This window comes from Choristoneura fumiferana, chromosome 22 (assembly GCF_025370935.1).
Source record: "Choristoneura fumiferana chromosome 22, NRCan_CFum_1, whole genome shotgun sequence".
Classification (NCBI taxonomy): Eukaryota; Metazoa; Arthropoda; class Insecta; order Lepidoptera; family Tortricidae; genus Choristoneura; species Choristoneura fumiferana.
The window spans coordinates 2,241,643-2,259,818 of NC_133493.1; the positions used below are offsets into that span (position 1 = coordinate 2,241,643).

General features: G+C 36.4%; 1 protein-coding gene across 1 annotated transcript in view; it reads left to right on the forward strand.

Annotated features, from left to right (window-relative positions):
• Positions 1-18,176, forward strand: part of LOC141440348 (uncharacterized) — a 145,571-nt gene that overhangs the window by 121,839 nt on the left and 5,556 nt on the right. The window contains exon 7 of the mRNA XM_074104855.1: positions 10,078-10,256. Within this exon, the coding sequence (XP_073960956.1) occupies positions 10,078-10,256 (179 nt within the window). The remainder of the gene's footprint in view (positions 1-10,077; positions 10,257-18,176) is intronic.

The following is an 18,176-nucleotide window of genomic DNA, read 5'->3' on the forward strand; positions in this document are numbered from 1 at the left end:
GCTAAATGGCAACCGCGTTTGGCGTGGTGTCAAATCAAACTTTATTTTGTTGCAGAGGCGCGTGCACAGATTTCTGGGCCCACCGAGAAGTATCTTAAGCCGGGGTCAACGTTGCGACTGCAGTGCGCCGTCGTACAGACGACGGAGGCACCGGCCTTTGTGTTCTGGTAAGTTTGCCTGACATATTCATTCATTCGTTCATTCAATTATCTATTCATGAATTTACGAATTAATTAATTTAATCATTTATTCATTAAAATACATCAAAATGTATCTCAAACTAGTGCTTACCCGCGGCTTCGCACACGTAAATCATTAGATCCAGCAGCTAAATTAAATTTTCGGGATTTTTAAAAATTCCCGTCGGAATTCCCGAAAATTAAATCGTGGTTTTCATTGACGTTACATTAAAAACAATCACGTCAAACATGGCTCTAAGCCCGGTTGTTATTTCGAGATTTTATCCCACCCGTGGGGGAATATCGGAAAAAAAAATTGCCCTGTTGTTATTTACAAATATTCAGCTATTTAAATACCAAATTTTATCCAAATCCCTCAAGCCGTTTCAGCGTGAAGGAGTAACCAACATATCCAAACTCACACACTGACAAACTTTCGCATTTATAATATTAGTAGGATGTTTTAGTTTAATTTGTTATAAGCAGCATTTAATCTTGATGTAAAAATTGCAAACCTTTTTTTGTATGGCCATAAAAGTTCAATAAAAAAATTAGATATACTACCTAATGTTAGCATGCCAATTTATCTGGTTAAATAAACATGTCACTGAACATAAGCACTTTTTATAAGATAAATCTAAATAATTTAAGATTAGTTTAAAAAAAACAATTTAATATCTATTATTTTCGCCGTGCGTCTGTAGAGACTTAAGACTGAAGATTTTGTAGACTTGAGAAGAACCCGATGATTCAGAGAAACGCCACACACAGCTATTGCATTAAAATTAAAAAAAAAACCGACTACGAGTGATTTTCATACTACGATCTTTTCCACTTACTGCCATTATCATTAAAAATTAAAACTTGTTAGAACCATTACTCATTACTCAATATTGTCGGAAACTAGCATTTTTAATAAAATCCCTCGCAACACCACTGGAGTTAGGAGCGAGGAAATCAATAATGCCACATGTCGTTTCTTCAGCGATTTGCAACACCTGCGGCCATCGTTCAGGTATTAAGACCAATATAAAACTTGGAGCATTAGTTTTAAAGTGAATGTATTGATCAAGCTTGACAATGAAAACTGCGTTAAAAGAAACAGCCAACGAATAAAAATCGCTCCCATTGTCTGTATTTCCAAATAGGTACAACCAATTCAAGTTTTTTGCGGCGCATTCTTCTTGGCAATGATGGTCTTTCCGAAAGCGCTGGTAGTTTAAAAAAATGACGTGTAAAAGTGCCCATTGCGGCCTATTTACTGAATCAATCATTTGAATTTGATTTTTTTTTTGCAAAAAGGTTTATGGCTCCGTTTGCATCAGAGATGTGCAAAAATGTGTTGGAAGAAATGCGTTTTTCATGAACCAATAGGAACGCTTCATTGATGCGCCTCGCTCCGACTCTTTATTGTACACCAGAAATAGTAAGCGATACAGAAAAACAGGTACTGTAACTTGGTAAGAGCTTAGGTAATGGGGATCTACGCGCGTGACTTTAAACTCATATCAAATAAACAAGGTTAAGGTGATAGGGTGACTAATAAAAGTGACCAGGTGCGGGTAGTTCGTGATACGAGTGCCGGTACTATTAGTGATCAAGTGCGGGTAGTTCGTAGAACTCGCGCTGCTAGGCAGACTTGACACCCCACACTTCAGTCTACTCGTGACCACGGCAACTGTAACGTTGCCGAAACGTCGAGGTAAATATTACTCGTGTAAAAAAGCGTGATAAGTCCCGTTGTGGTATTTTGACTATGAACAAGGTTATTCTTCAATTATTTAGATTTATTGTAGAACTTGGTAGAACTTATAACTACAATCACATAGATAGTTCCAGCCGCTCAGGCTGTCTGGACCAATCTGTGCTATGTATATCGCTGTCAATCGTTTTAAATTCAAGTTCCAGAAACATACAATATAAAAATACTACCATTATACATAATAAAGACAATCTAACCTGCCAGGTGGTCAGTTTTACCACTTTTTTACAGATAGAAGGAAGGACTAGGTTTACAGCAGGTGGTGCATCAACAGTAGAAAAGAATATTAAGACCCAACAAAATACTTACATCTACACATACGTGCATACCGAACCGTTTGTTTCTCGGGCTGCCTTAAAAACAAGCGTTTTAAGTTTTAGTTACTTAAGGCAGTTGGGAGAACATTTTAATTTTTTTAGGAAGAAAAAAATTCGACTATTCTTTTAGAAGTTTTTTTTAATAATCCTGGAACTATGAATTCAATATTAGGCTAAAAAATCCAGGTTTCCCCAAACAAAATTGCTGATGAAAAACTAAAATTGTTTTCAAATTTGATTTGGGAATATGACGATTGAGAATTGAAAATCGAAGCTGGGGGGCTATTCTAGTGTTTGTCGGGAACAATGAGAGTAATCGGTTTTTTATAGTTGTATAGTTTAGCTATTTTTCTCTTTCTATTTGTTAATCATTGTATATTATAGGTATATATTGCATGTTTAGCTTGTTCTCAATTAGACTTTTACAATTCTAATTAACTTTTTTTTGACAGTGGAAGCACTTCAAACTTCCACTTAAAGTAGATTTAGTTAATTTAAATTTTAACAAATCAGTCACTACGAAATAAGTTTTGTTAGCAAATGCATTCGTAACTATAATTGTTATGCCCCATTTCATCTTTGAAAACACGTTTATTTTAATTTGATCAATAAATAATATCCCAATATGTTCACCATAAATATTCATGTTAGACTCGATTTAAGACGTGAGTTATTCCGGGTCATTATATTTAATATGAGTGAGTCTCACGGTAGTTTCATGTTCAAAATTCATGTTAGACTTTAATATTTCACAAGATCTTTTCAAAATTAACAAGTGAAATTTTGGGTTTTATCCAAGAACAGAATTTTCGTTTTAACGTTCATACGACTGGATCGAGTACTGTTGAATACTTGCAAAAACCGAAAGAACTCATGACGATTTTAATTATTGTTAGACATTTAAACTCTTAACTCATTACCTATCAGATGACCCGCTTGCTCGTTTGCCTCCTTCTCATAATAAAAACAAAACTCCATTAGATCAAATTTGACAGTAGGCACAAAAACTTCACCGCCAAAAACATTGTCTAAAGGGTTGTTGAACTGTTATTTATTAATACAATAAAATTATTAGGAATATTCCAAAAAAATATGGGTTATCGTGGCAATTGTACACAAAAATGGCCTTACGAGATTTTTTTGAAACAGGTTACGAGACCTGACACTTTAGACGACGCGCAGTTCGAGTTACTGTTTAAGTTTACTGAAACATAACTACAGCAAACGAAACAGTGTCCCGTGTATAATGACTAGACGCTTGAACGCCAAATAAAGCTTTAAACTAATTAAAACGGCAGAAACTCCAACACGGAGTATGCGTTTAACCAAACTACAGTGTCCACAAATTGTTAGAAATTTCGGTCAGAAATTTCGGTTTAAACTTTCAGTTTAGTTGCTATCTTGTCCAAACGGTTTACCTTTATTATGCTTGTTGGTTAAGCTATGCGAGTTTTATGACTTAAAATTACACTATAAAGATATTACTGAGTAGAACTAATTTTGAACTTTCTGTTTGTTTAACTTTAATTAAGTTTTTGCTCGGGTTTCAGTACAGTAATGTAATAGTAGAAAATCATGAAATGGAGCTAAATTGGCATAATACTTTGGTAAGTTTGTATGCTTAGATATCATCATGTCAGCCGAAAGACGCCCACTGCTGGACATAGGCCTCCCCCCAGGGTCTCCACTCAGACCGGTCTTGTGCTTTCCGCATCCAGGTTGCCTTGTGCAATCTTAATCTTGTTGGAGGCCTACCGACCTTGGCCATCAGTCCTGCGCTGTGAGCAATGTGCCCCGCCTACTGTCACTTCAGTTAATGCTTGGATATAGATAATTTTGGTTGCGACCCTCGCTCCGGGTCGTACCTGGTTCAGCAGGTGGCGCTGGCCATACAGCGGGGGGAAATGCGGCTGGCATTATGGGCACCTTTGAGCCGGGTACGACGCGGAATGGTGGTTTTTAGGTTGTAGTTTAGGTCTTAGTTTGTAGGTTATGTTATAGGTTTAGGTTAATTTTATTTTGTTTAGTTTAATTTTTAGTGGGCTTAATTTAATGGCAGTGTTTGGTTTTGTTGTTTGAATTTTGTAATAAAATATTTTAAATTAAGTATATGAAAACATGGAACATTAAGGTGTTAAGTACAACAGTAAGAAATGAAGTGTACAGTCGAACAAACTGTATCTTGTAGGTACCAGGGTGGAACCTTTATGCTGACTTCAGCACCGTAATAATTGTACAGTTACTTATTACAAATAACAGAAAAAGCGCTAAATTTATTATGATTTTAATTGATTATTAGGTATTACACAAATTTAAAATGTTAGTGCGAAATTACATTTGAAATTTACCACGAGCTTTATGGCGAAGGAAACATCGCGAGGAAAGCTACACCAACATGCTAAGCATATCAATGATGTGTATGAAGTTCCGCATGGGGAACTACGTCTCAAGCCCGTTTATTCTGACAGGAGGCCTGTGCCCAGCAGTGGGACGTATATAGGCTGAGATGATGATTACATAAAAAAAAAGTAGCACAGGGTAGGTAAGTGCCGGTCACTGCATTATAAAGGTCCCTTGTCATAGTCAGAAAGCTGTCAAACGGCTAAGTGTAAAAATATTAACAAACAATTTTAGTTATCAACCTACTGGAATAGGCAAAAATATATTTAGTCTCGTTACAAATTATACGTATTTCTTTTGAGTACTTACTACAAAAAACTTCACGACATACAAGAGTGTTTTTATCACTATGAATTTCTTTTAGTATTAAAAAGCTATAACTTTGAAGGTTTTTTTTTTATTTAAGTAAGTATTAAGTTTGTGTACATTTCGAAGGATTCAATGAGAAACCCTTTGTATGTTTCAAGTAAAATTTATAACTATTTTTAGAGATTATTATTAGGTTACAAAATTTACATGCCTTCGAAATTTTACTGAGTTGATAAAAAACGAGAAAACTCTCAAGTTTTTTCATAAGATCTACTTTGTCGTGCTCAGTTCACCTGTATTATTTTTAAATTTAATTTTATTAATACCTACTTATAAAAGATGTTCGAAAATATATTATTTTGGTCAGTAGTAAATAAATTAAGCGATTCATAAGAATACGCATTTAATACTAGCTGCTACTCCTGACTTTGATTGCGTTTTCTCGGAGTAAAAGCAACCTTTAATATTGTGTACCACTATTCCTAATAAACATAAACTTAGGATTGACTTTCCGTTAGAGACATTGTTTTAATCGGCTTTTTTTAATCACTATCAACTGGTTACATTCAAACCAAAAAAGAAAACACACAAAGTTTATAAATCTATTTTTTAATTTATTTTTTAAAATAGTATGTTTATAATATACTATATTAATATACAAAAAAAAACATGTTTGTGTACAGTTAGTTTCGTGTTACTTTAGTTCTTTAATTTTATTTTTCACCTTTCGTGTTTATTTTTGTCCCGTAATCTAATCTTCTACTTTATTCTATTTTTGTAAAATAACATTTATAGGCAAATTAATGTAAATTTATACGATATCCTCAACGGCCACCAATTATTTCCCGGGCACTTATTATCCGAAAATAATATCGTCAAATAAAAAATAATATCGTAAAATTCACAACCGAAAAATTTCGTTCGACAAATCGCTTTTATCGCCAGAATAGCCCCCCACTGTCGCACAGGTGCCGAATTCCATCAAAGTTACGCAGCAATTTTTTTCTCTCGCGAAATGGTTTTCTAATATTTCTCGGCACATTTTAGGGATACTTACATCTGAAATGTAGAAAATAAACTTTTGTACAATTTAAATGTTGAATTTCACTTTTCGGCTGTTGGATCTTCACAAATACCGTTCAATTATTCCGTTCAAGAAAGCAAATACATTTATTCACAACAACACAAGACAACAATATTACGACAAATAGTCAACATTTAGACAGGTTTTCTCGTAATATTTAACTTCACCGAAAAACTCACTGTAAAACTCAAAATATAGTTTCGCGCAGTTAAATTACAAATTATAAACTCAGAGATGCAAATAAGGACTAGAACTTACAATCCTCGGCTTGAGTACACAAAGTTAAGTTGTCTTTCAGTTTGAATTATCTTTTCGCAATAGTAAGAGAGAAAAAAAAATTATTCGTGACAACATGGAAAAAAACGCGCGTGTCACCTAATGGTCCTAAATCTGTAAACTGCCGGTCTCGCGGATGGCGCTGATCTTCCTTTGAGACCACCCTGCCCATTAGACATTACAAAAAGAACATGAAAAAAAAAAGGAAACCTGGCACAATTTTCAGAAATAAAAACACTGAAATGATAGTTTCTATGTATCTATATCTTTAATGCACATAAAAAATAAAGATACAGAATACACAGAGAGAAGAACAAAGGCGATCTTATCCCTAATAATCTCTTCCAGCTAACCTAGTTATGAGAAGACAATTTTTAAAAATAACGATGGGCAAACAGTTAAAATAAAGTATGATTGGTTTTTTGGAGTCTTTTTGTATTTTTTATTTCAACTCCAAATTTGTAACTTTTACGGTACGGTAGCGCTGGTCTCTTTTTCTGGTTTTTCTGTGCATCCATGTCTCAGTTTGTATTTTCGAAAATAAAGTATTATTAAAAATATTATTCAAATGAACTTGAGTTATGCTGTTGTTAGACGGCTCTTTTGGCACGCAAAGCAGACTCGTGCTTGGCCAGTTTCACGGATTTATTTTGCTTTGTTTAAGAATAACCCCTTTTCGTCTGATGTTCTGTCAATACGGACGCATATTCATTTGTTTGTGTGATTTGAATGTGGCATTGAATGACGTAGATGCTGAGAGGTTTCTCGTGATGTGTTGAGAATAATTAAATATTCTGTAAGAATAATATTCGAGAAAGCTTTATTTTCACCTTTGCTTTTTTATCTTTAATGGCGTCATGACGCTACAATACAATACAATAAGTAACTCTTTATTGAACACCAGTCGAGTTCATAAACTTGCAATGTCAGCAAAAGCTTTATGGAAAATATCTGAACACGCTTCTATGCCCTCTTGCCTCTATGTAGTTTATGAACTCAACTATACTACTACTAAAAATAATAATAATAATTAGTGCCACATTAATCGATCGGTTTCACAACTGAAAAAATATTTAAGAGCCGTTACAAACACTTCAGAAATGTCTCTTTACAAGTCTCCTTTCTTTTTTTGTCGTAGCACTAACCAACTAGAGCAGAAATGTTTTGGCATGTCTTTTACTAAATATTTCACAAATTACATTGTGTCAAATACCATGACTCAAAACCCCGCGAGTTTTTATCCCGGTCCCGTAAAAATATCGGGATAAAAAGTAGCCTATCGTCAATGGTACTGCAATACCGCGTAACTAGCATTTTCCATAAATAAAGTATCAGGAGACCCACTTGCTCGTTTGCCATCCAGTCGAATAAAAAAAAAAATATATATTTTTCACTGCACTAACAGAAATGACATTGTCCTTTTCTGACAGTGAAAATTATACGTTATGGAAAATACTAGTACGCAGTATTGCAGTCTAAATCAAAGTCAGTCAAAATATCTTTATTCAATTTAGGCTATAACAAGCACTTATGAATGTCAAAAAGAAGCTACCACACCACAGGTTCGGAAAAACCTCTGTTGAGAAGAATTCCGGCAAGAAACTCAATCGCAACTCAAAAGTAACACCAACGCTATGCGTTATTTTAGAGGTCCAGCTACCTACATCATATTATGTAGTAGGTATCTTTCATCCAAATCCGTCCACCCATTTCAGCGTAAAGATAACATTACCACCCCTTGCGACTGCAATTCAACCACTAAAAACACACGGACTCACATGATTGTACTCACAAATTAAAAAAAATACCATGGGACACTTGACACCAATATTGATCTAATCCCAAACTAAACAAAGCTTGTACTATGGATACTAAGCAAAGGATAAACATAGCTATATAGATAAATACATACTTATTAAATACATATTAAACGTCCAACACCCGAAAAAATAAGCATTCGTATATTCATACAAGTATCTGCCCCGGCCGGGAATCGAACCCGGGACCTCAAGCTTTGTAGTCAGGTTCTCTAACCTGGCCATCCGGTCGTCAATTATCGCATTTATAACATTACTAGCTGTTGCCCACGGCTCCGTCCACGTAGAATTCGTTATCGCTGTACCGCAGGAACTATGCAATTTTCCGGAATAAAAATAATCCCATGTCCTTCCCTGAAACTCAAACTATCTGTATACCGATTTTAATATGCGGTTCAGCCGTTTAGACGTGGAAACGTAATAAACAGAGTTACAAACTTTCGCATTTACAATAAGTATAAGGACAGTATCTGGATCAAATCTAGCGTAACCTAATAAATCATAATCAATTCCGTGCAATGCAAACTCGCCAAAAACAGCCGACGTTGGCTTAAATTTAATTTGGGCCCCATATAATTGGATTTATCCACTCTTGGCAACACTAGCTGATTTGGCAACCACTTGGCACCGTCGGGACTAGATTGGCATTTTATTTCGTCTGGCAAATCCGTTGTCGGAATAGTAAATGAGTTTCAGGTTTTGGTTTGTACGTTGATTTTAACAACATTTGAAGTGAAAGTCGTCATTTTGTTCGGTTCAATTATTGTCTAGTATCCAGTGTTGTCACATACAATTTTGGAAAAACGGTAGAACAGGTTACAAAAATTAGTAGAAATTGGTAAAATTTGAAATGGAAAATAGGTAGATTTTTAATGATTAAACATACGCATAAAATGTTTTAAATTATTTATTCGTGATGTTTAGTTTATCCATATTCTTATTAAATAATCTCAAATGTTCAGAGTTAGGATCTCCACTTGATTAACGCGTTCCGTTTTAAGTGCTGAAATTACAAGATAGGCTAAATTCGATAGTAAGTAACTAACATTTCATTACACGCGTGGAAAATTGTTTTACCTCAATGAGCGATTTAGCTACGTAACTTCTATTCGATGCTCTCAGAACTTTCTCCTTACCGTGCCTCTATCTAACTCCAAATTCTATGTATATTCTTATACTGTCCAGGCTATTCGGTTGTGGAACTCCACTATCTGTCATCTTGTAATTATTAGCTATATGATAATTTATTTATTTATTTGTTGCTGTTTATCTCACTGCCTATATTATTTATTTTGGACGTTTATTATATGTACGATATAATTAATGTATGTATTCGTAGATGTTTTTCTGTTACGTTTAAATTTTCTGATCTACTTTGATGCACCACCTGTTGTAAACTAGTCCTTCCTTCTTTCTGTAAAAAAGGTTGCCTGGAAGAGATCGCTCTTAAGCGATAAGGCCGCCTATTGCTCACCTTGTAATTTTTTCTCTGTGTATCTGTTTTTTGTATCGCTTACTATGTCTGGTGTACAATAAAGTCTTTGTATTGTATTGTATTGTATAAGAATAAAATGTCGAAACAGTCGCTGGGCTTAGTCACGAAATTTGGTTGTAGGTAGCTGGACCTCAGGAATAACACATGGCTACTTTTTATCCCAATATCCCCACAAGATAGGGATAAAATCTTGAAATTTGAACCGCTGTGTTTAGAGTCTTGAAACTTTGCGCAGTTGTTGTACACAACCTCAATGAAGACCACGATATAAATTTTGGTAATTCTCAGGGGAATTTTGTAAAACCCGGAATTTCAATTGTAACTACCAGATCGAATAGTTTACGCGTGCGTAGCCGCGGGTAAACTCTAGTAGATAAAAACATGAGTTATTCTCTTTGACCGGTCTCCATAATAACATAACCCTCCTCTTGCCCGCAGGTACCATAATAGCCGCATGATCAACTATGACGCGGAGCGCGGCATCAATGTGACCACTGACGCGGCGCAGCGCGTCTCTGACCTCCTGATTCCAGCCGCGTCAGCCATCCACGCCGGCAACTACACCTGCGTGCCTAACAACGCTGTTCCTGCTAGTATATACGTCCACATATTTAATGGTGAGAACTAAACACCGCCCTACTCTTAACCTGTCCTCTCCCAGAGGCACAAATTTGTGCCCAAGTTCCTTTGATCCTGTTATCCTGGGAGATGACAGATTAAGAGCGTTTAAACCTGCTGAGCTGGCAACGTTGCATTTTTGTTAGTTTTTCTCGATTATTGCCATGAGCCATGATCACGAGACGACTACGAGTATCAGTTGCTTCTCTAAAATCAAGGTACGCAGAACAAACCCGAATTTTAATCATAAAATGAAGGTAGGTGTTATTAAAACTGATGATGCTTAATATGATGATGATTTTATGTTGACATTTTTGTTTTTATGTACCTTGTTTTGTACTCTTATTTTTGTTTTGTTGACATTTTTCACAGTTTTGTGAAGTGAATTTTAATTTTTTTGTTTTTTGACATTTTAATTATTTTATTGTTCGTTTGATTGATTGTTTCTATTACATAAATTTGACTTAGATTTAAGTATATTCTTGTTTTGGTTTTAATTATTATTATGAATTGAATCCTAATTTGACATTTTAAATTTATTTTTTATTCTCGCTGACAATTTATTGTAATAAGATTTTTTTATTTTTGTATACATTTGACGATCCTTTTGTGAATTTCTTGTGTTTATAATGTATTTTTTCAAAAGGTAATAAATAAATCTAATCTAATCTAATCTAATACGGAAACTAAAGACAATGCCGATTCAAAATTTAGCGTGATCGAAATTCTTGCGACTTCCCTTTCCGTTAATAATACCGGTCCTGCTATAATACGGTAAATACGGTCCGAGAGCAGTCAAAACGCTCGATTGTCAATTAATTTAATTAAATTAGCTTTCCATTTAATAACAGAACACATTCCATGGGAGCTAAGCTGCCACAAACACTATCGATCCAACTTTATAACACGCCTATACGCCTTTTTTTGCATCGGACGTTAAAAACAGATGCGTTATACCAACTCACCTACTTCCAATTACCTATGTGTAGGGAAAATTCGTTAAAGTCCAACCGTCCTAGATACGCTGTCTGTAATTACAAAGATCACAAAGCTGGCAATCCAGAGCCACCTTTGAAAACCGTTGAATGTCGGGCGCCATTTTTAAAGCTGGCACTATTTTTGAATGCTCAAAATCGAAGCTTTGGAGAATAGCTATTCATTGGCGGCAACAGCTCAATTTGCAGTGCGACGACGCTTGGATATGTAGCAAAAATGTAACTCCATCAATTATGGATGATTCCGCCGGTCGAGTTTTTTATTTTGAACCCCCGATGCAATAACCCAGGGTTTCTCAAACTTATGGCTCCACGTACCCCTGTTAAAGTTTCTAGACGACAGCGACCAAGAAAGGAAGTAATAAAAGTGGCTGTTGGAGATTGTAAGTTTATTTTTATTTCAATCATCATGAAAATATAATGTAATATTATTTATTTCCATAAAAGGTAATAAATATAGGTAAGAATCATCTTGCCAACGAAAATACAAACTGAAACCAACAACAACAAATAACAAACAAATAAGTAACAAATATTTGGAGTTAAAAAATACAAAAATACTCCAAAAACCAATCTTAATCATTTTGCCAGTCTTGCAGCCACCATCACGTATAAACCTTGTCGCGAACCCCCTGCCGTCGAATAGCGAACCCCTAGTACCCCACTTTGAGAAACCCTGCAATAACCGAACCAACTTGAAAAAGTTGTAAAACCATTCGCTTGAGAGCTACCTACGATGCCACAGACAGACAGAATATAGATATTGGCATCAAACTTGTAAGACCCCTCTTTTTGCGTCAGTAATGATTAAACAACTCCTTTTTAGGGTTCCGGAGCCAAAATGGCAAAAACGGAACCCTTATAGTTTCGCCATGTCTGTCTGTCTGTCTGTCCGTCCGCGGCTTTGCTCATGGACTATCAATGCTAGAAAGCTGTAATTTTGCACGGATATATATGTAAGCTATGCCGACAAAATGGTACAATCAAAAATTAAAAACATTTTTTTTTTTAGGGTACCTCCCGTGAGACTCACTCATATTAAATATATTGACCCGGATAACTCACGTCTTAAATCGAGTTTAGCTCGACATGTTCCGAGTTAATCCGTAGCCCTTCGTCTTCGGAGCAACGCGACTCAGCGGCTGCTGCAACACGCGCACCGAAGACGAAGGGCTACGGATTAGCCCGAAACATGTCGAGCTAAACTCGATTTAAGACGTGAGTTATCCGGGTCAATATATTTAACAGGGTACCTCCCATAGGCGTAAACTGGGGGTGATTTTTTTTTTCTTATTCAACCCTATAGTGTGGTGAATCGTTGGATAGTTCTTTTAAAACCATTAGGGGTTTGCTCAAACGGTTTTTCGATTCAGTAATTTGTTTGCGATATATTCAACTTTAAAGTGCAAATTTTCATTAAAATCGAGCGTCCCCCCTCTAAAATCTACACCAGTGGGTGGAAAAATTGGAAAAAATTCAGTAAGGTAGTAAATATATATAAAATACGAAATCCTTAGAAAAATATTACTTAATTTTTTCGTAATAGCTACAGAACCCTATTTCGGGCGTGTCCGATACGCGCTTGGCCGGTTATTTTTCTGTTTGAACAAGACGAGGGAACTGCTAGTTTTTGTTTGAATTAGCTTATCCAAGCCAAGATCCAAAATCCAAACCAAGGTCAAAATACCCATGTTTCAGAAGTAAATTTCTAAAAACTTTTCTATTTTACTGAATTAGACAAGCCAAGTTCAAGAAAAAGGTTGGCACTTTTGAGGTTTCTACATGATAAAGTTCTAAATTTAAATTGTAGTTAGACATAGTTATTTACATAGACTTTTTTGACAATGTCAAAATGATATTTTAATAGTGTCGCCACTCGAAAAACAATAGCTAGGTTAGTGACATTTTAACGGTGTTGCCACTAAAATAATTCACCTTTCATATCATAAGACATACTCTAGTAATAAAGACAAACAACAATGTTATTGACATCTCCGAATACACGCCAACGCAATCATACAAATTACGAATCCTAAAGCTCTTTTGCGTACTTTGACCACACAGTCTTCATAACACATCACCTCGCACCATTTCTATTCATTACGGGAAAAAAATCTGAATTTCATAAGGACCCAGTCACCCTGGTACTATTACGGTTAAGCCCGTTAAGCCTTTAATAGCCATTTTCTTTGTCAAAATTAAAATATTCGGATTAGTCCCGTAAATTCTCAAGTGGCGTGGATTGTCGTAAAATTTAAAATATTACAATGGAAATTAAAAATTTGGTTACGACCGTTTTAAATTGATCACGTAGCATATTTTTAGAATTATGTTGCGTATAGGAGGGATTTTGTGCAGCTGTTTAAAAAAAATGCCGTGGTGGCCTAGTGGTTTGACCTAATGGCCTCTCAAGAAGATCGTGGTCAAATCCTCGCACCTCTACATTTTTCGACATTCATGTGCAAAATTACATTAAAAATTTACGAGCTTTACGGTCAAGGAAAACATCGTAAGGGAACCTATAGACATCTTGGAAGAAATTGAATAATATGTGAAGTTCCCAATACACACTGAGCCCGCTCTGTCTACAAAGAGCTCTGTGACAGACAGTACGAACAGTGTAGCGAAATTAAAAGGTTTCCGTATGTCACTATTAGAAAGAAGGAAAGCAAGAATAAAATTTGCGAAAATTCAGCACAAAAGAAAAATAACTTACAAATTAAAACAACCTCATACAATGTAAAAAATAATATTAGGAAAAATAATTTGAAAAAGGAATATTGTGTTGTGCCGAAAGAAGCAAAAAGACCCTTATTCAGTATTAGATATAAGGGTAGGGAACCTTAAAAATTTATGTCACAAAGATTTACTTCCGTACTAGTCCCGATTCTAACTCAAAATATTAAGTGCCGGGGCGGCAAAAAGTTTTTTAAGCTTCTTAAATCTAAACGCCTTCAAATTGTTATTATGTTCGTTCCTAAGAAGATTATATCCTTAAATACCCTCCGAGGGTAATTGAAGTTTCGTGTTCGAACTCTAAAAATCATTAATTGCTGTTCATTAGACTAGAATGATTCATTAATTTAAGTGCCTGCCGTATTTTAATTAATGATACGATTGGGTTCAGTAATAGATAGCGGTTGGCTTTCGGATCACTGCCGAGTTTTGTTACTAACATTTTAGTTTATGTTCTACTAGTGTTTACAGATGTTTTATTTTTATTTTATGCGACTGGATGGCAAACGACCTAGTGGGTCTCCTGATGGTAAGAGATCATCACCGCCCATAAACATGTGCGTCACCAGGGGTATTGCAGATGCGTTGCCAACCTAGAGGCCTATGATGGGATACTTCAAGTGCCAGTAATTTCACCGGCTATCTTATTCTCCACGCCGAAACACAAGAGCCTCCCGAACAAACTGGATTCCGTAATGGCTTTAGCACCATAGACCACATTCACACGCTCCGCCAGATTATACAGAATACCGAGAAGTATAATCGGCCACTATGTTTTGCGTTTGTAGACCATGAAAAAGCCTTCGATTCAATCGAGACCTGGGCTGTATTTCAGTCTCTTCAGCGATACCATATTGACTATAGATACGTAGAGGTGTTGAAGATTTTGTACAGCAGCGCCACTATATCAATCCGGTTGCAGGACGAGAGTACACAACCACTCCAACTGCATCGAGGTGTGAGACCAGGGAGACGTTATTTTCTCCGAAACATAATGGCGGAGTCGCTGGAAGAGCTCAATACTATGCTCAGTGATCTCAGTATAGTCTCTCAACAGGTGGGTCTTAAAATGAACATGGACAAGACTAAAATCATGTCAAATGTCCATGTCATTCCCGTGCCCGTTAGTTGGGAACGATACACTCGAAGTTGTTGACCACTATGTTTACCTTGGACAAGTTGTCCGATTGGGTAGGTCCAACTTCGACAAAGAGGTCGCCCGAAGAATCCAACTCGGATGGGCAGCGTTCGGAAACCTTCGTAATATCTTCTCGCCCAATATTCCGCAGTGCCTGAAGACCAGTGTGTGTTGCCAGTGATGACTTATGGCTCTGAGACGTGGTCCTTGACTGTTGGCCTTTTAGAGAGGCTCATAGTCACGCAACGAGCGATGGAGAAAGCTATTCTTGGAGTTTCTTTGCGCGATAGAATCCGGAATACGGAGATTCGTGGAAGAACTAAAGTCACTGACATAGCTGGCAAAATATGCAAGTTGAAGTGGCAATGGGCGGGCCATATCGCTCGAAGAACAGATAACCGTTGGGGGAGAAAAGTTCTCGAGTGGCGACCACGAGCCGGAAGACAAGGCGTTGGCAGGCCTCCTACCAGGTGGACTGACGACATCGTAAGAGTTGCGGGAAACCGGTGGATGCAAGTGGCGAGTTGTCGTTCATTGTGGCGGTCTAAGGGGGAGGCCTTTGTTCAGCAGTGGACGTCTTCCGGTTGATGATGATGATGATGAGTCATTACTGTTTTAAAGGTATAAAAGACCGATGTTTGTTTATCGTCGTTTCAAACGTCTTCACCAGTGAATAAAACCAAGAAAAAGCTTTGAAGAGAAATACCTTTATTCCAGTTACGTTTGTGAAATATGGTTTCGATTCTCATTAAAGTTAAATCATACGATCAAAATCCAAATCAAAACGGTTTATTGCCCGTAAAATTCTCAGATCGGTTGAATGAGTGAATGAATGACGTGAATGGCTCGAATACGGTCTTTCGAACGAAAGGAATGAAGTATACGCGCTGCATTTGACGCTGGATTTTTTGAGGTAGAAATAAAATGTTGCTCAAGAAAATTGGTGCGGATTTTCTGAAATGCTCAAAATTTGCAGCGCTGAACTGAAAAATTAATAAGGAAGGAAAAATTACATTTTATTTCTGAAAACTTAGCTCGCTTGCTTTTAGACTAATGGTTTATTTTATTTTACTTTGCTTCACATGTAGCCTGAAAATGTATCATAGGTATTTACGGACATGTATAATCATTATTAATAAACTGGTCAAGTGTGAGTCGGATCGCGTACTTAGGGTTTCGTAGAAATCTCTATGAATATTCAGTATTAGCAGATCCCCTCTTATTTCATTTAATTCAATTACAAATACATCGTTTAAAATTATTGTAGGACGACCGATTTTAAGATATGTTGTTTTCCTATGTCACGTACCGTAAAACGAGGCTACTTTGCACCGATTTTTGCTCCAAATTTCGTAATCTTTGTTTTATTTTAAAAATTATTATACTGTGGTATGTTCATATATGTATTTATATATATCACGAGACAATTCACACCAATTGACCTAGTCCCAAAGTAAGCTTAGCAAAGCTTGTGTTATGGGTACTAAGCAACGGATAAATATAATTATAATTCTATAAATATATATCGGGTTTCTTACCTCAGCAGAGGTTTTTCCGAACGGATAACATTCATAAGTGCTTGTTATAGCCTAAATTGAATAAATATATTTTGACTTTGACTTTGACTTTATATAGATAGATAAATACTTTAATACATATTTAACACCCAAGACCCGTGAACAATCATTCGTATTTTTCATACAAATATCTGCCCGACACGGGAATCGAACCCGGGACCTCAAGCTTCGTAATCAGGTTCTCTGACCACTAGGCCATCCGGTCGTCAAACATACAAACATACATTATGTAAAGTAGATCAATTTATTGGGAAGTGTATCGGGTACCGGGACTTCAACCTGCAAGACATTTTAACAAAATACAGAACTGGAGCATAGTTACCCAGTGGGGGGCAATGTAGCTACGTTTTACGGTACTTAGATTAAAATCAAAATAAATAATTACTTTTTCGTATTTCATTATTTCAAAGTTCAGAAAGTGATTTAACATAAGCTTGTTTCACAAAAACATTACCTTTTTTTTATTTCGCGAAAGCCTTTCTCCCTAATGGCCGACAAAGAACCGTTGTGCTTTTGAAATCGGTTCATTGAAGTAAAGCTTTTATGATTCTGAAAGAAATTTTTCTTGAATAACTCTCGAAGGTTTTTTTTTATATTTTTCAATACATCATTTGCGCAAGATTACGCGGAGGGCCGGTCGAAATTGACCTGAGATTTTTTTGTTGATCGCGTTGTTTTCGTGTCTGTTATTATTAAAATGAGTTTTTGTAAAAGCATTTGAAATAAAATGTATTTTCTTTCTTTCTTTCTAATATCGCATATTGAAGTACATTATGCTAAAGTATTACTATTTATTTATCATCATCATCTCAGCCGTAGGACGTCCACTGTTGGACATAGGCCTCCCCACAGACCTCCAGTTGCTTCGGTTGGCAGCGGCCTGCATCCACCGTGAACCCGCGGCTTTAACCAGGTCGTCCGTCCATTTTGTTGGTGGACGTCCTACGCTGCGCTTGCCGATCCGCGGCCTCAACTCGAGAACTTTTCGGCCCCAACGGCCATCCGCTCTTCGTGCTATATAGCCCGGCCATTGCCACTTCAACGAGCTAATTCGCTTGGCTAAGTCGGTGAACCTTGTTCTTCTACGTATCTCCTGATTTCCTTAGTTCGTGGTGCTTTACTTTAGGCCTTATAGATAGGCTCAGAGTTGCTCTGCTCGGGAGAGAGCTATGCTCGGGGTTTCTCTACGGGATCGAATCAGAACTATTTATTTATATATACTTAATTGGAATAAAAATAACTTAACTATTCCCCCATGTCTTGTCCCTGCGGAAGAGTGCCCATAAGGCTGGCTGCATTTCCGCGCTGGGTCGTAATCCCAATACGTTGTATTATTACCATAATGCGTCTTTTTAAATAAATTTTACTTTATTGTAATGGATCTTTTTATTTGGTTTATTTTGAACTTAACACTTAATTTGAATTCTTATACACACACTACGTTAGTTTTTGCAGCTACCGTTAGAGTATAAC